Below are 20026 nucleotides of genomic sequence, written 5' to 3'. Positions count from 1 at the left end.
CCCCATAGATGCCTCACTGTAACAGAAAAAAAAAGGTGTAGGCATTTGCTGTTCCCATCAGAACAACTAAGTTAGACATAAAAGATTTAACAGAAATTGTTTTCTACTTTTTAGAATACCTTTATATTACCCTTGATTTTTCTTATCAACATGATTTAAGTGATAATGACTTGTCAAATGTAAAATGCTTTTCATAATTATAAAATGTTAATATTCAGTGACTTGCTTTTTAGGTTACACATGAAGAATACTGGAACCAATATTGTTTAATCAGTGACCAGAAAAGAATTTTCTTATTAAACTGGGCTAAGGATAAGAAAGACTTTATACAAAAAGCTCTAACAACCATTGCTGAAGCTTCTACTGCCCATGAAATAGAGATCATTTTGGCCCAAGACAGAAAAAAGCAGATGAAACTCTGTGCTGTTCTGAAAGAAAAGGTAGGGCATTTTATAGAAGATATTTTCTATCTAAATGGTTCTCTGAATAGCCACTTTCTTTCCTTTGTTTGAAACCAACCATAAAACTCATTTTTCTAGGAAGCATCTGAGAACAAATAGTAATGGAGATATGGGAAGATCTAGATATTAGTCAGTTATTGGAATTCTCCCAATATTAATGAATTATTGGAATTCAGGGGTCCACTAAAATCAGCCATGATGGTTCTAGAAAGGAATGTAATTTGGAGGCCCTGATTTTGGAGGACTAAGACTTCCAGCTGATAAATATAGGAAGTCCTCACTTTTGTTATGAATTTCTCACAGTATAATTCTTTCAAATGTATTCTAGGAGTCCAAATCATAAAGCAGATTATTGAAAACTAGATAAATATGTTGTTTGGGTGACTGGTTGCAAGAGGTGAAGGTGGCTTTGCTACTTAGTAATGATACTACAGATGTCACAGTAATATGCATGTTCCTGTTCACCTCTAGTATCATCCTAGAGGAAATCTCCTTGATGGTCATTGTTGCAGCAGTTCACTCTGTAGGTTCAATGTTATTTACTTTACTAATCATTGTGGCAAAATCTGGTTACTGGTCATTTTGTCTGTCTTATTTAACCATGGAGGCTGAAAAAGGCTTCGTATCATTTTTCAAAGAATCTACTTTGAGGATTTCTCCTCTCTGGCAGGTGTTAATACTATGATAGATATTATGAAATAGTTATTATAAACTATTATTAAAATGAGTCAAATAAAACTAGCAAGAAATTAAAAATAAAAGCTTAACTTTTATAATATGTAATTTATAATAAACCAAACATAAACATTAATACTAGTAATTATAATAAATTAATTTTTATTAAATAGATATTAAACCATATAATCAAAAGACAAAGAGGTCTTCTGTATTAGATACCATTATAATGTAATTATAGCTTTCCAATCCAGCAAGACATTTATTACTCTTGCTACACTCATAAAAGAAATAGTTGAAACTTTAAGTGAATAGGAACATGAAGGATTTGGATCCAGTGGCAGCCTTGCATATAGGATATACTCAGAAAGCTATTTCTGCAGGAGAGTCATAATGGATTTGACCTGGGGGTTCTAGTGAAGAAGGAATTGAATCTGAGTATTCTACTAAGTAATATAGAATACTATCTAAGCTACTTTCTCTTTCAGAATGCATATGAATTGAAAGGAAAGAACTACAACTAGGAATTCTAGAGATTAGAGGAAATTCTGGGTATAAGAGAAAATTGTATACCAGAGTTTCACTTCCCAACCTATTCTTTGTATCAAATCTATAGCTGTGCTTCCCTTCTTCCTGGACTGAATGACACATTAGAAGTCTATTCCTTATTCCACAACAACCTGTTCCTAGGGCTGGGAATCACTCTCTCCTTGAGATGTCTCTTCCCTGTCTTTGAGCTTTCCAGGGTTTGTGCTATTTTTTCCCCAGGGGAGTACCTTAAGGAATAGCTTCTATTTAGCAGGCCAATTCATGCCAGCTCCATATTCCAAGATGGACAGTCTCTTCTCTTGGGGTATTGGACTGTTCAATGGGAAAAAAGGCTCTTCCTGCAAGGTATCAATACCCTACAAAATTCTAGCAGCCACATCCTAATTTTGACTATAAAGAGGAGAGAAGGTAGACATGGGAACAGCCACTTCCATGCTTAACCCAATCATGGTCTAAGGGAGATGAAGATCACATATTATTTCTATATACGCATGGGAGAAAATATGTAAAATTATATCATGACAATGAAGATGAGGAATTCTATAGCAGATAGTTTTGATATATGCTTAAAAACAACTTCTTTGGGGAAAAACTATCAATTGGAGAATGGCTGAAGAAATTGTGGTACATGTTGGTGATGAAATAAGATTGGTCTATAAGCAAAATGGTTTCAGAAAAAGCTGGAAAGATCTGCAGGAATGATGCTGAGTGAAATAAGCAGACCTAGGAGAACACTGTATACAATAACAGCAATATTGGATGATGATTATCTGTGAAAATTTGGCTTCTCTCAGCAGTACAATGATCTAGGGCTGTGATGGCGAACCTATTGCACATGTGCCAAAGATTGTACACAAAGTACTCTTTGTGGGTACATGCTCTGCCCCCCCCCCCCCCAGTTCATTACTAGAAAGACAGAGGGACTTGGGTGGAGCTGCTCCCTTCCCACTCTCCACTGTGCCTGAGGACATTTTTCATTTCACCCACCCCTCTGCCCAGCAGTGGAGTGGGAACACTTTCTCCCTCTCCTGTGTGGGGTAAGGTGAGTGGGAGAGTGGAGGCACTCCATTTGGGGAGGGCACAGAACTTGTTCTCTAAAAGGTTTGGTATCCCCGATCTAGGACAATCCTGAAAGACGTATGATGGGGAATGCTGTCTGATTCCAGAAAAAGAATTGGAGTCTCTCACATCATTTTACTTATGGCTTTATTTTGGAGTTTTGGTTATGTACAACTTTGCTTTTACAACAATGACCAATATGGAAATATGTTTTGCATGACAAAAATAAAATAAAAAAAACCTTCCTTCAACATATCAGAGAAACAGTACATTTAAAAATGGTAGCAAGTCACAGAAGTACTCATATTATTTGGTAATTAACTAGTTCTGGGAGTAGTTAATGAAAACAAATTATTTAAGTAGTGATTAGGCACCAAATACTTTTCAAGGTGTTAGAGATACAAAGAGAAAAGCAAAGATAGCTCCTGCCTTCAAGGAACATACATTTGAAAGAAGGGAACAAAACACAAGGGAGAAGTAGATGGGAAGGAATTACACAGATAGTTAATAGGGTCATAGTGGAATAGATCAAGATGCCTCACCTAGGAGCAATTGATTGATCATGCCTCCAGAATGGATTGATTTTTTTAAACTGGGGTAAATAAAGGCAAAAATATTAGAGAGGATGCTAAAATTGGAGTAAGAGTATTGGGATCTTGGGGCAGCTAAGTGGCTCAGTGGATAGAGAGCCAGCTCTGGAGATGGAAGGTCCTAGGTTCAAATTTGACCTCAGACACTTCCTAGCCATGTGACCCTGAGCAAATCATTTAACTTCAATTGCCTAGCACTTGTTTTTCTACCTTGGAACCAATACATAGTATCACTTCTAAGGCAGAAAGTAAGAATATTTTAAAAAAAAAGGATAATCAAGGTCAACTATTTTGCCAATTAAATTTGATAGTGTGATACAATGTTGTTCAATAGTTTTAAAGTTTTAAGGTTTTTTAGTCTTAGCTTTATTTACCACAATTTGTTATATTCATTAAGTATATTGTTCTCTTTGACTTTTTCTACTGTATTAGGGGATTATTTAGGTGAGAGATGATGATTTTAAGATCAGATCTGCCCATCTCCTCCCTACTCCCTTCCCCTCCCTTTTCCTCCCTCTTTGTCCCTCCTCCCTCCTTCCTTCCCTTCCCTTTTCCTCTCTCTTTGTTCCTCCTCCCTCCTTCCTTCCCCTCCCTATTTGATTCTTCTGTTGATCTCACTGAAATCAGTTCAGAGTGAGTCTTTTGGTAGATCATATAAATCACTCTTTCTCTTCTCTAAGATTTAAGTAAGGGGTTTATTTAAAAGAAGGGGAAAGGAAAAGAAGTTGAGGGGAGAGAGGGCTTGGGGTTTCCCTAATACTAAACAATCCTGAAATTGGAGGATGGTGGAATATAGTTCAGACTATGGGAAAATGGTCAACAGGTCTTGAAGATTCAAGTTCACTGTAGTATAGCTGAGAGAAACCAGAGAGTAAGACTTTTGTCTTTCCTCTTTTTCTGTCCCAAGGCAAAGAGACCAAGCTTTTCAGTTTGCCTCCTCCTTCTTTCTCCAGTCCCCATTCCAAATAGAATGTTCATCTTGATTGACAGTTCTGGAGTCCTTGCTTTTCCAGCCTTTGCTCCAGACTTTTCCATTTTACTTCAAGCAAGTATTGTGAAGTTTATTTAAATTATTTGTCATCTCTTATTTTGTAATAATTTTCCATCATATTTACTTGTTATAGTTTATTCAATAATTCTCCAGTTGTTGGGCATACACTTTGTTTCCCTTTTTGTTATTACAGTGGAGCTATATGAGGGTTTTTGTTTTTTGTTTTTGGTACCTATGAATCTTTTCTTATTGTCATTAAGTTTCTTTGAGTATAAACCCAAGAGTAAAATCTCTGGGTCAAAATATATTCCAAATTATCTTTCAGAAATGTTAAACTACTTCACAGCTCCATCAGCAATAAATTAGTGTGCTTTTAGTCCCATTAGACTAAAGTTCCTCATGAACGGGTCTTCTGTCTTTCTTTGCTACAATACAAAATACTACTATAAATGTATTGGTATATGTGAGTCTTTTTCTACTTTTTGTTTTTCTGTGGCATATTCTTAGTAGTGGTGTTGGTGGGTGGACTAAAGGGTAGATTTGCACAGTTTAGTAACATTTTAGTTATAGTTCCAAATTACATTCCAGAAAAACTGAACTAATTCAAAGATGGTTCTTCCAACAACTGATTTTCTTTCCTTTTCTTTATTTGGATATCTTTGCCATTTTGATGGGTGAAAGCTGGAACCTCAGACTTGTTTTAAATTACCTTCCTCCTATCATTAATGAAAATTGCTTCTTTATCATTGAAAGGTATGCCTATTGGGAAAATGTTTTATATTCTATATATTTTAATTAGTTCCCTGTATATTCCTTGGATATCAGAACTTCATCATCTCTAGCTTCTATTACAATGTTCATTAATAGAGCAAAAAAGTAATGAATGACTATAATCCAATGAATCCTAATTATAGTACCTTTATTACAAATTTTAACTTGGGAAAAATTTTTAATGCTTAATATGATGAATATCAAGTTTTAGATTGTTTTGCAAATATTTTACCAGGTTATGAGTCATTTACTAGAGAGTCCATTTTTTAGTTTGAGCCAAATTGGGGAAAGAATGTGTTGAATTAGATGGGGGGGGGGCAGAGTGGGGGAGAGAGATAGAGACAGAGAGACAGACAGAGAAAGTCTATTGATACTTGATGCACTTATAGGAGGAGGATCAAATATTTGAATTTCAGTGTGTCTTTTTGGTAATTATCTTTTTTTTAACTTGTACAGAAATCAGGATTTGAAAGGGTATATGCTATATGCAAGATATTTTTAAATGGCATGTACTACTTTAGTAATTTTAAAACATTAATGAGCAATAGAAGGGGAGGTGTTATTTATAGAATGCCAGCTTTGGAGCCATGAAGAACTGAGTTCTAGTCTTGCCTCTGAAATTTACTTAAACTTTCAGTGAAATAACCAACTCTGTAAGACATAATTTACAGTTTAGTTGCTGATCTTCATTGGTGACAGAAGTAATAACTTGCAACAAATGATTTATTTAAATTTTTCAGTTTTCGTGTAAAAAATACCAAGACATAATTTCATATAATACTGCTATCTAAGCAACCCTTTGTCTAAGAAGGCAATTGATTACTAGAACTCCCCAGCCAGAAATAAAATAAAAACCCAATCCATATAAAAAAAAAAAAGAAACAAGCTTCTACATTCCCATATCAGGATAGGAAGAAAATTTTAGAATATTATGCTAATATAGTTAACTCATTCATTGACACCTTGGGTTAATACGTAGTATTAGATAATTAATTATTTACATAATTACGTATAATATAATTATATATTATATATAAAATAAATAATAAAACATAATTAGATAAATTTAGTTAGATAATTAAAACTTTATGTTGGGAATTAACTTAAGATTCACTAACTATGATCAGATTAAATCAGAGAGTTAGCTATCATTCAGAATCTCAAAGGAACTATTTTTCATTAAACATAATTTTTGAATATTATGTTTTCTGAGAATATGTCATATGAACCATGTATAAATATTTTAAAATTACTCCTAATAATTTTATAGTTAATTAAACGTTTGTTGACCAATTTTATTCAATGTTTATGCAACATATTTGCACCAGGTAATTTGTAGTATGAGTTCAGTTTAGTCATTTTGGCTTATGTCATCTACTTTTTTTTAGTTCCCCATTTGTGACACCTGTTGTACTTCTGGCCATGTGCCAAGTATTAGCAAAACAAATCAACTCTAGTGCTACCTTCCTAAAGCCTACAAAATGGCAGCTTGTCCCCATATTAATTATCCTGTGAGGGAGTGCAAGATCTGCATTATCCATGGAGTGGTGTGCTCTTTGAACCATGAGCCCAGTAGTCACATTTGTTCCTCTTTGACATACCAAGGACAGCTTTCCTAAAGTTTGCAGTAGCCTCACTTACCACCAGAGGGCATCTAGTTCAGTTTGAAAGTGCTTATAATTGTTCCCCAACTTTTGGCCAGATTTGGAGCGAGCTAGAATACAAAATAAAATATGTTTTTGAAAAATATGAAACTTGATGATCTGAAATTTCCACTCTATACTAGGTTGTCCTCTTGTGACAGATCCTTGCATTCACAGTACTCAGACATTCAACGCACAATGTTCACTTAATTTATTGAATTTAGTAAAAATTAAAGGAATAATTTAAATACTCTTACAAGGAGCCTCCACCTCTATTATCTAATAAACCTTTTCCTGATTACCCTCTTAGCATGTCAGCAACTTATTTCAAAGTAATATGGGGAGAGGTCTATGCTTGGAACCTCATTTTCAGGTCACAGCTCATGGTGAGGGAAAGCTGGACAAAAGTGGTGAAGGAAAAAAAATCACATTTCCCATCCTTGCTTTAACAGCTGCTGGTATTCTTCTTGGTTGCCAGTCTCCAAACTGGGAGTCTTCTCTCTCTATGCTCTGGTTTCAATATCTACTCTGAGGTCTGAGGCTCCCTTGAGTTTGTCTCTGCTAGTCTCAGTCATCACCTAATAGGATTCTCATGCCTCAGCAGCAGTAGTTGCCACAGCTACCATCCTAGCTGCTACAGAGCACTTCATGGAAGCTCAGCAGTTCCAATCTAATGGAAGGTACTGCTAAGCTATAGATGCAGGGATGGTAATCAATAAATCTGAGTCTAACTTTGGCCACTGATTGCCCAAAGAAGTGACCTAATCCCATAGATCTTTATACATATCTCATATTATCCTCTTGACTATCATGCCCCATTTCTGAGGCAGCAGATCTTTACCTATTCTGTCTCTTTCTTGGAGAGAATTGGGGCATTCTTATCTCCTAGTGTCCCTCAAATTCTGTTTCTCTTTGTGAACCTTGACTTCACATACAGATAAAAAAACAATGCAGAAGTACCCACTAAATGTATATAGGCACACACACACACACACACACACACACACACACACACACACATGGTGATATAAATGTAGATCTTGGTCGCATACTAAAATTGGAAAAAGAATTGCGTCTAGAACTAAATAGGAGGAGGACAATGGGCTGTATTAACTTTCATAGTTATTTTCATAGCTCTTTTGATAATTCCATACTTCTCCCTGAAACAGAGGCCCATCTTTTTAATATGCATATTCTACTGACCTATTGCATGTCTGCAAGTCATGGAATATAACCATTTCTGAATAATTTAAAATGAGTACTGCTCAGAGGTTAATGGCAAAGGTGTATGGTGTGTGTAAGTAGCCTGCAAGAAAGAACAAAGAACAAAAAAGAAAAGAAGTAAAATATGTTCAAAGAAATGTATGATTAAAAAAGAAGATGGAATATGATGAGAGCAAGGGATAACTGATGGCCAGTTCATGAGCTTGACTGGTATAATTACAATGTAGAGAAAGCAAGCAAAGCCATGAGCACTCTGGTTAGAAGTAAACTTTGGGACATCATTGACAAAAGTCACAGGATAGGCAGGGATAAATGAATTGTAACATGAAATGCTAGAGGGAACATCCCTATCAATGAGTATCTAGTACTTGTCCAAGTTTTGATGTTTACAAAAAACACAATTTCTTTTTATGTGAATGAAACTTTTTATGTATAAATGTAAATGATTGTAGTTTATCAGACCTGGCAAGTGTTTTGCCAAGGTTTCTCTTAGCTCCATGATAACCTGTGTATCAATGACCCTGTTGACTTTTCCTTAATTCACTAATTTAGTAGAAATGCCTGAAAAGAATGTCCTTTCCAGTGATGATGGAAATATCATTTTGTGTTTCTAAGTAGAATTTCAGTTTATTGAGTTTGATTTTCTGTGCTCAGACTAAAAATCTGCTCAGATATATAATGAGATAAATTGCAATGCAAAGCTAGTAACCTTCACCCATTTTTTTCACCTAGTCCAATGATGATGAACCTTTTATAGGGGTGGGTGGTGTGATAAATGTCCTCAGGCACACATGGAGAGGGGGAAGGAAGCAGCTTCTTGTCTGTCTGTCTTTCTAGTAACAAACTTTGGAGGATTCTGTGCTGTGATGATGGTGTGTATGCCCACAGAGAGGGAGGTTCACCACCATAGACCTAGTCCATTGAAAAGGCTTCATTTTTTTAAATGTAGAAATTTTGTGTGTATATGTATATCTCAGTATTTTACATTTTATAATTTGAATTAAATTAATAATATTAACTCATTGAAGTTATCTAACATTTAAAATCTATATACTATTCCCAAATTAGGTATTTTCTTTTATAAAACAAAGCCTTCTGTGACTATAGGAAAGCATATTGATTTGGAAACACATTGAATGGAATTTTTATCAGACAAATATTTTTGGTAGAAGTAGGAGCTATTGAAAGATATACATAGCAGGATTGAATGAGTTTTTTTTTGAGGAGGACAGAGGGAAAGAAAGCTTAATATTTACTCTGATCTTAAAAAAAAAACAACCCAAACAACAGAAACATTGTTAATACTTATGCTTTTCTAAAGCAAAATAATTTCCCTGGAGAGTTATTCAATTTAAATTTTCTCCATCGACAACTTTTGACAATAAATATACCAACTGACTTCCAAATGTCACCTTATGTCTCAGAAGAATATACTTTGATTATAAAACTGGATTGACATGAATTTAAGAAAAGAGACTCCCCAAAGTCAAAGATTTGCAATAATCTTTTGTTCTCATGAATTTCCCCAATTGATGGTGTAGAGAAGAGTTAGTATTGAAAAGTGATTTTTTTATGGAATAAATAAAAGTAAATGGTATGTTTCCTTCTTTCAAAATGATACATTGGGATAGAAACATATTTCATTTATTCCATGCAAATTAATAATCATTTTATCTTGCATTTTCAAATTGCATTTTATTTTCTCCAAAAGTAATATATTATCTTTAGTTATAAAATTATTCCTTCAAAATGCTTTTAAATGTGCTCTTTCATCCCCCCCCCCCCGTCCTGATCAAAACATTCTTCTATAGTATCCACATTTTACAAACAAGGAAACCAAGTTACAGATAATTGGAACTTAAGGAAGGATAGCTAACATACCAAATGACAGTTTGGATCAAAAGAGATTACTATGGACTTTTAAAATGGGCCAAATTCAACTAGAAATTTAATAAATGGGAAAAAAAATTATACCTGGGGATAAAAACAATCAGCTTTCCAAGTGTAGGATGGAAACAGTTTGACTAAACCATAAGTTGCATGAAAATATCCTGGGTAGTTTAGGGGATTGCAAGCTCAATATGAGCTAATTATAAAATGAAAGTCAAAAAAAGTTAATGCTCACTTAGTATGCATTGACAGAAACACAGTGCCCAGAACAAGAGAAATTGGTCTTATTCCACAAAGACTTGGAGGTGGGAAATAAGTTGTTTTTGGAGGGCAGCTGGGTGGTTCAGTGGTTTGAGAGCCAGGCCTAGAAATGGGAGTTTCTAGGTTCAAATCTGGCCTCAGACACTTCCCAGCTGTGTTACCCTGGGAAAGTCACTTAACCTCCATTGTCTAGCCCTTACCCCTGGGAACCAATATTCAGTATTGATTCTAAGATGGAAGGTAAGGGTTTTTTAAAAAAAAAAGTTATGTATGGAGAAGAGCAGATAGAACTTTTTGTCTGGAATGTAGACTGGATGAGAGGGAGTATTAAATCCTGAAAACTAGGTTGAAGCCAGATTATAAGTGCCAAACCCTAGTTATGTTTGGCAATAGTGACTGACCATTTCTGGGGGAGAATGGGCCCCTTAAGCCTCTTATGAATATTTTTTCCATTCCTTCCTGAGAAGTGTGATCAAATGCATTAGACACTTAAAATTGTTTATTCCTTTTTACAAGTGAAAGCTAGTGATATCACTGGCTGTCCCTGACTGGAGTTTGGGGAATAGTCAGCCAAAGAATCGGGATCATCAATATGAGCAAAGGGAAAGGGAATATACTTGTGATGTACAACTGTCTACATGTGGAGCTGTCTGTTGCATGTATGATATTTTCTTATTGAAGTTTTCCCTTTCTCTTAGAGCAGCCACTTCAGCAGAGGCTTGGGGTTGCTAGCATTTGAACCGGAACTCTTTATGTTGATAACTTCTACCCTTGCACTGAGTCAGGCTCAGTGGAGTTATACAGAGTAAGTTCATTTCCTCTTCAGTATAACAATCCTTCACTTCCTTTTCTGGCTGATCTTCCTTCAACTCCTTTATTATTCATTCTTCCTTCTATTGTTTAACAAATGTAGACACTCTGCCAGGAAGATAATTAACAGAAAAAGACATGGCTCCTGCTCTCAAGTAAATTCTTATAGTATTAAGTCTTTCATAATTATCATCACCTTCTCCAGCTGATCAACGTTTTCCCTAACTGGACACTGTACTTACATGAATATAACCTGAGGTTAGAAATTGCAGAACATTCATTGGCCAAAGTTGATAGAAGAAGGATCCTCACTAGGAGTTCTCTTCAGCAGTACAATCACAGATCTGGAGCACTCTGCCCAATTCATGCCCTACTTGCCAATCACATTAGCTCTTTTAGCAGCCTTTTCATATTATGGCATCATATTAAGTTAATAGTCATTGAAAAGATTCCAGTGTTTTTTCATACAATTTGCTATTGAGATTTCTCCATTCTATTTTAGTGAAATCATTTAAAATTGTAATTTCAGGATTTCTACACAAGTTTGAGGAATGTTTCTTGTACTTCTCTCTTTTACATCTAACTCTCCCTTTCTTTTCACTTTTTTTTAAAATATATTTTATTTGATCATTTCCAAGCATTATTCGTTAAAGACATAGATCATTTTCTTTTCCTCCCCCCCACCCCCCATAGCCGACGCGTAAGTCCACTGGGCATTAGATGTTTTCTTGATTTGAACCCATTGCTTTGTTGATAGTATTTGCATTAGAGTGTTCATTTAAAGTCTATCCTCTGTCATGTCCCCTCAACCTCTGTATTCAGGCAGTTGCTTTTTCTTGGTGTTTCCACTCCCATAGTTTATCCTTTGCTTATGAATGGTGTTTTTTTTTCTCCTGGATCCCTGAAAGTTGTTCAGGGACATTACACCGCCCCTAATGGAGAAGTCCATTACGTTCGATTATACCACAGTGTATTAGTCTCTGTGTACAATGTTCTCCTGGTTCTGCTCCTCTCGCTCTGCATCACTTCCTGGAGGTTGTTCCAGTCTCCATGGAACTTCTCCACTTTATTATTCCTTTGAGCACAATAGTATTCCATCACCAACATATACCACAGTTTGTTCAGCCATTCCCCACCTTTCTTTTCACTTTAAAAATTGATGTCATCTACTATTGTCTTCCTTTTTACCTCCTTCATACATCTCCTCAAGATATTTTCCTATATAGCTCTTCTTTTTCATAATACAAACTCCTAGAAAAAGTTTTTTAGACCTATTGCCTCTACTTTGTCTTCTCTGAGTAATTGCTGACTCATTACCTTTGTAATCTGGCTTCTGACCTCATTACTCCACTGAAACTCTTTCTTCAAAATGAATGTTGATCTCTCAATGGCCAAATCTAATGTTTCAGTCTATAATTACTGGGATTCTTTGGTAATATTTCTTAATTTTAAGTTAATTATCAATTAACTGCTCAAGAGACTCTAAACTGTCCAGTTCACTATCTGAACAGGATCAAAGAAAGCAAGCAGTACAAAAGAGTGGGGTCCCAAGAGAGCATAGCTGAAGAGAGAGGGATGGGGAGGGAGAGTGATAGAGTGAGCATAAGAAAAGGGGGGAGGAAAGTGTGTGGAGAGAAAAGGGGCAAAGAGAGGGGAAGAGGGGCAAAAGAGAGAGAGAGAGGAGGGAGAGGGAAAAGAGAGAGTGTCAAATGTTTTAATGTGCTCATATCACCATGGCCCCATCCCTCTTCTCCTTCCATCCTTACCTATCTATATGCTCTTCATTATGATTTCCCCCCATGGTTCATAGGGTTCTCTATCAAAGGTAAGCAACATAGAGATCCATCTCCAGTCTATTAATTTTCTACTAAATCCCCTCTAATTCATTGGGAGACAATCTCCCTGATGAATCAAGCTCTATTCTTCTTGACCTTCAGCTTTTCATACTATTAATAAACCACTCTTTCTTCCTGGGTATGCTATCTTCTCTGTATTTTCATTATGTCATTCTTTCTTGGTTTTCCAACCTGACAACGTCTCAGTTTCTTTTGCTGGATCACCAACAATAGCATATCTGCTAACTGTAGTAGATAGTATTTATACCCATCCTTCCTCTAGACTTGCCTATTTTTGTCAAGGTCACCAGCACTCTACCAATCTTCAAGATCTGTGATGGACATTAGCCTCAACCCCTTATTCTCCCTCAATCCTATATATATAAGTAGGGCCAAAAGCTTATCATTTTGACTGAACAATTTGTGGTATGTGATTGTAATAGAATATTATTGTTCCTTAAGAAATGACAAAAAGATGATTTCAGAAAAACCTGGAAACACATATGAAATTTGCAAAGTGAAATGAGCAAAACCAGGAGAACACTATATACAGTAATGGAAATATTGTATGATGATCAACTGTGAAGTACTAAACTATTTTCAGCAGTGCAAGGTTCCAAGATAATTCCAAGGGATTCATGATGAAAAAGGGTTATCCACAGTGAAAGAAGGAACTGTTGGAGTCTGATTGCAGATCAAAGCATTCCATTTTTCACTATATTTACTTGAAGATTTTTTTCTTATATGTGTGATATGTTTTCTTTCACAGCATGAAGAATATGAAAATATGTATTCAATGACTGCATTGGTATAACATATATCAGACTATTTACAGCCTCAGGTGGGGGATGGAGGGGAGGGAGAGGGAGAGAATCTGAATCACAAAATGTCAGATAAAAATTGTTTCTACATGTAATTGGAAAAAATGAAGAAATAGAAGAACTTATCATTTCTTCTTCTACAGCATCTCACCTATCTCACCACTTCTTGCTACTCTCATGGGCAATCATCACTTTCCATCGGAATTACTGCAATAGCTTTTCCATGGGTCTCTCCGCTTCAAGTCCCTTTTCTAATCCATCCTGCATAGCTGCCAAAGTGATTCTCTATAAGCACATGTCATGACTCTAATCAATGTAATTCAATAATTCCATAGGACATCTATGATAAAATATAAGACTCAGGGTGGCATAGTAGATATAGTAGTTGAGGCCAGGAATACCTGAGTTCAAGGTTTGCTTCTGTGAAGGGTTAAATTTTTGGAGGTAAGAGTTTGAACAAAAGTCAGGAGAGCATCTTCTTAAACACAAAACACTTAGTTTATTATTAGGAAAGTACAGATAGGAAATAGAAAGGAGGAAAGTGAGAGAAATCTTATAATAGCTTATAACTATACCTAAGATCCCAATCCTATCTAAAATTTTCTAGAAAACTCTAAATCTATCTGCCTTCAAGGGCAGTGCTTCTGCTAGAGCCAGGCTCTGGCCTAACTTTTCTATTCTGACTATCTAATAATTTATCCACTATCTATCTACCTTTCTACCCAAGATATTCAATAATTAATTAGGCTGTTAAGTTCTTAAATTGTTTCTCAGGCTCCTCACAGAGAGAGAGAGAGAGAGAGAGAGAGAGAGAGAGAGAGAGAGAGAGAGAGAGAGAGAGAGAGAGAGAGAAAGAGAGAGAGAGAGAGACAGAAAGACAGAGAGACAGAGACACAGAGAGAGACAGAGACAGAGACAGAGAGAAAGAGCATGTGAGCATGTGTGGGAGCTCTAAGTGTTCTAGGTAACTCTTTAAGATTATAATGTGCACTCCATTAACCACCAGTACTGGGAGAGGGAGTTTCCTCATGAGTTTTCCTTATACCAATTAAATTGGTGGTGCTAACCTCGTTTTCCAATACTGTTATATAGTAAGCACTTCCCTTCCTTTACTTTCTGGTTGAACTGACCATCTTGTTTCTCATACATCCTACCCCATCAAGGTCCTCATATTAGGAATGCACTCTCTTCACTCTTCACTCTTAGATTCCCTTCCTTCTAGCCACAGTTCATACTACCTTTCAAATAAAGTCTTTCCTAATCCCTCTGGCTACTTATTCTCTCCATTCAAAAATTAACATTTATTTTATATGTGTATATATTGAGTAAGCTCTTTGATGGCAAGGACTTTTATTTTTGTCTTTGCTTGCACAGTGCCAGACATATCGGGCCCTAAAAATATTTTTTGTTTGAAAAATTCATCACTGTTCTTGATTTAAAAAAACAACAACAACAAAACAGAACAAAGCAAAACAATGATCACCAAAAATAGATCTTTATGGAATGTCATTGGGGGTCACTATTTTTTTTAAGTTTATTTATTTAATTAATTAATTTAAAATATGTCTCCATGGTTCCGTGATTCATGCTCTTTCCCTGCCCTCCTCCCATCCCCATTCCATAGCCAACAAGCAGTTCCACTGGGTTTTACATGTATCATTGATCAAGAATTATTTCCATATTATTAATATTTGCACTAGGGTGATCATTTAGAGTCTACATCCCCAATCATATCCCCACTGAACCATGTGATCAAGCAGTTGTTTTTCTTCTGCGTTTCTACTCCCACAGTTCTTTCTCTGGAAGTGGATAGTGTTCCTTCTCATAAGTCCCTCAGAATTGTCCTAACTCATTGCATTGCTGCCAGTAGAGAAGTCCATTACATTCGATTGTGCCACAGTGTATCAGTCTCTGTGTACAATGTTCTCCTGGTTCTGCTCCTCTCACTCTGCATCACTTCCTGGAGGTCATTCCAGTTCACATAAAATTCTTCCAGTTCATAATTCCTTTTAGCACAATAGTAGCCCATTGGGATCACTATTTAGGTGGGTATTGATCAACATTTTGGGCAACATCTTTTAAATATACCTTCTCTAAGTTACCTAATACCTCATAATGGACTATATGATCCTTAAAAACAAACAAAACCAAACAAACAAACAAAAAAACCCCTTACTTTCTATCTTAGAATTGATATTGGTTCCAAGGCAGAAGAATGGTGAAGGCTAATCAACTCAGGTTAAGTGATTTGTCCAGGGTCACACACCTAGGAACTGTCTGAGGTCAGATTTTAACCCAAGACTTCCCATATCCAGGCCTGGTTCTCTATCCACCCACCCTCTTAGCTACCACAATAGACTATATGATACTTAAGGGCAATGATCTATTGCATGATCTTAATATGCAATGAATTTTTGAAAATATGAGATATACAAAGAATAGGTCCAGACAGAATTCTGTGAGAAATTTGAGAACAAAATGTCTTTTACCAAGATTTCCTTCTTAGCCTTTGTAAAAAAAAATTATATTTATTTTATGCCTGTTTTTTAAAAAAATAAAGAGTTTTACAAACATTAGCTAATTTGACACCCATTTGATAGATGAAATAAGTGATCCTTGGATTAAGTGACTTTTTCAATTTCATCCAACTAGTAATTTGAACTCAGCCCTTCTGATTCAAGCCTTTTCATTATACCATGCTATCATGACTTATCAACCTCATCCCCTCCCATGGCTTCATTTATTACTTCTTTGGGACTGACTTCTAAAACATTTCTCCAGCCCTAATTCTTTCTGAGCTCCACTCCCACATTCACCTGGATATTGTACTATGATGCTATCATCTCAAATTTAGCATGTTGCACATGGAATCCAACATTTTATTGTAATAGCCTACTCTTCTCATTAACTACCTTCTTTTCAAGTTATCATCAAGTGATACCACCCTCTTCTTAAATCACTCAGACTCAGAATCTTGGAGTCATCATTGGTTCTTCTTTCTCTTTTCCCACTCACAGCAACCAGATTGTCAATTCTACCTTTGAAATAATCTCTCTCATTTACCTCCTTTCTTCCATGGCAATTAGTCACCATAGTTAAGGTTCGGCTGATCTCTGATCCATGCTAATATCCTCCTAACTGGTCTTCCTGCCTCTAATCACTCTCCTTTCCAATCTATTCTTCCCAGTGTTACCAGAGGTATTGTAATGCATAGGTCTGACAAAATTGTTCCTTTGCTTGAAAATCCTTTAGTGACACTGTTTCTTAGCAAATAAGTTCCAAACTGATAAATTCATATTATGTTGGAATTGGAAGGAAACTTAAGAGTGCATCTGTTGTTGGAGTCAGAATGCAGATCAGAGCATACTATTTTTCACTTTAATATTTTTGAATTTTTATTTTGGGATTTTTGGATTTACATGATTATTCTCTTACAAAAATGAATGATATGGAAATGTTTTGTATGATAATACACGTATAATCCAGATCAAATTGCTTGCCATTTCTGGGAAAGGGGAGGGAAGTGGGAGGAGGGAGACAACTTGATCATATAACTTCAGAAAACTTACCTGGAAAATTATTATATGTAATTGGTAAAATAAAATATCTTTACGATGCAAAAAAAAAAAAGAGAGCATCTGGCCTATTTCTCTCATTTAAAAGATAAAGAAACTGAGATCTAATGATTTATCCAAGATCACACAGTTAGCTAGTAAAAATAAGGACTCAAAACCAGGTTTCCTGACTTCCTATTTTATTGCTTTTTTCATGGTATCATGCCCTTAGGCTAGCATTAAAGGCCCTCTACAAATTGTCTTCAACCTACCTTTCTAGGTTAATTTTAATAGTCATACATTGTTCCTACACAGTTAGGTCAGAGGATAAAAGTGCTAGATCTAAAGTTAGGAAGACCCAAGTTCAGTTATGACTCTAGATACTTATTAACTCTGTAACTCGGGGCAAGTCACTTAATCTCTGTTTTCTCATCTGTAAAATGGGACTAAAATAGTATTTGTAAGGTACTTTGAAAAATCTAAAAACACTACATAAATGCTACTATTTTGACTTTCATTAAAGTCCTATTCTTAAGCCTAATCATTGTGTAACTTGGGGTCCTCAAAAGATATTAGCAGGATCTAAGCTGAGATGATTTTGTTTCTGGGCCTGGTGGGTATCATATGTCTTCCATCCAAAGATGAGCCTAATTAGACTCAGAGAGCCTCAGCACCAGTTGGGATGCAATTCTTTTGCTATAGAATCTTTTGAAGACCATCCACAAAACTGAAAGGAGTGACATCTGCACTGATTAAGGAAGTGTGCCTACAAATGCACAGTTTCATGAAGAAATGAAATATTACATGGTATTGAACTAGGCATTATTATTATTTTTAAACCCCTATTTTGTCTTTTGGAATTAATACTGTATTTTGGTTCCAAGTCAGAAGAATGGTAAGGGCTAGGCAACAGGGCTTAAGTGACTTACGTAGGGTCATATAGCTAAGGTATGTCTGAGGCTACATTTGAACCCAGGACTTCCCATAGAACAGATGCTCAATCCACTGAGACACTTCACTGTTCCCCAAACTAGGCATTATTAATATCTTAGGCTATAGGGCCTATGCATAGAGTACCTAATGGATAATTTGCCATCGTTCTATCTGATTCTGCTCTTTTGTTCTTGGCATAGACTTTTATGTATTTGTAGAATATTCTCCAGGCCCATTCTATCTCCTAAAATCCTTCCTTTCCTTCAAGATCCATTTAGATGCCATTTCCTCAACGATACCTTCTCTGATTAATGTGCAGTTATAAGTGATTTCTCTAATTTAATTTTTCAAATCACTTTTTTGGACTTCTTTGCAGCTAACATACCATATTGGGGTTTTATCTGTATTTATCTTAGTCCCTTATTAGATTTTAATCTCCCTGATGGCAGTCATTTTTCACTGTTTCTTCTTAATACCTCCAGTATGTCATTTGATGTACTATGCCATAATAGGTGCTTAATAAATTTTGGTTGACTTTGATATAGGCATCTGCTACTTGTAGCTCTGATTTCTACCCTGGGGTGGGAATCACTGATTCTCAGAGGGGCACCTAGAACTTGGTCTTTATGTCTCTTCCCAGAATAACTATTGACTTCAGTGCTTTTAGTTTGAGGGCATCATCATTTCTCCTCTAGTCACAGGGATCCATGGAATGATCGCACTCCAGCCCTGATTTCTTTCTGCATATTCTCTAACAAAGTTTGTTGTCCTTCCCTCAAGAGAACACATGGGTTGTCTCAGTTCATTCCCATAAGGAATTATGCAAATGACATGAATGAAAAGTTATATATTAATATAGATTAATAGAGCTTGTTCTTTTGAGTAATTAAATGTGCTACTGTTATCTATGATCTTAAAAGTGATACCTTGATATTCTTTATTAGATTCTATTAGAATAAACTAGTAGTCATTACATATAAATTTAAATGTGATGGCATGCAGTTTAAAGAAAAACTAAATGGATTAAATTTTTTTTTAATTTAAGTATTTTTCCATGGTTACATGATTCATGTTTTTTCCCCCCTCCTTTTTTTCCCTCCCCTCTCTCAAGGAATTCCACTGGGTTATATGTATATTATCACTAAATATTTATTTCCATATTATTCATTTTTGTAATAATCTTTTAAAAACCAAAATCCCACATCCAATACCCAAATAAACAAGTAGCAAAATCAAATGTTTTCCTTCCACGTTTCTAATCCCACAGTTCTTTCTCTCAATGTGGATAGCGTTCTTTCTCGTAAGTCCCTCAGGACTGTCCTGGATTGCTGTCAGTAGCAAAGTTGATTACATATGATCATCTCACAATGTTTCAGTCCCTGTGTACAATGTTCTCCTGGTTCTGTTCAGTTCATGCTGCATTGGTTCACGGTGGTCTTTCCAGTTCTTATAGAAATCAAGCTGTTCATCGTTCCTAATAGCACAATAGTATTGCATCACTATCAGATACTATAATTTGTTGAGCCATTCCCCAATCAAGGGACACTCCTTAATTTTCCAATTTTTTTGCCACCACAAAGAGTGTGGTTACAAATTTATGCCAAGAAGCAGAATACAGAATATTTTTTTTCACCACCATGGTTGCAGTTTTTTGTAGAATTGTGGAAAAAAAGAACATTTTCTTCTAGGTTACCAGACCTCTTTCTTTTGGAATCTAGTTTGTTTTTCCTACAATGAATTGATAGTTATAAACAAAAAGAAAAAGATAATTTATAATTATTAATACTGACTGATGTGAAGCTATTTTCATTTTTTTAAAATGCTTTTATTTAGTTATAGTTATATCCATTTGGTTCTATGACTCCAAAAATTGTGCTACTTAACAACAAATTTGTAATATTAGTTAGAGTTATATTGCCCCCTATCTCTACACACTGCCACCACCATTCCTTGGTTAAT

At 35.6% G+C, this 20026-nt stretch overlaps 1 protein-coding gene across 9 annotated transcripts in view; it reads left to right on the top strand.

The window, feature by feature from the left end:
* CCDC148 (coiled-coil domain containing 148) overlaps positions 1-20026 on the top strand; it is a 371756-nt gene that overhangs the window by 172523 nt on the left and 179207 nt on the right. For all 9 annotated transcript variants that reach the window (XM_056793901.1, XM_056793902.1, XM_056793897.1 and 6 more), the window contains one exon: positions 234-440. In XM_056793901.1, the coding sequence (XP_056649879.1) occupies positions 234-440 (207 nt within the window). The remainder of the gene's footprint in view (positions 1-233; positions 441-20026) is intronic.

The sequence above is a fragment of the Monodelphis domestica genome, chromosome 4 (genome assembly GCF_027887165.1).
Source record: "Monodelphis domestica isolate mMonDom1 chromosome 4, mMonDom1.pri, whole genome shotgun sequence".
Taxonomy (NCBI): Eukaryota; Metazoa; Chordata; class Mammalia; order Didelphimorphia; family Didelphidae; genus Monodelphis; species Monodelphis domestica.
The sequence above is the reverse complement of the archived record's forward strand: the minus strand, read 5'-3'. Positions and strand labels throughout refer to the sequence as shown.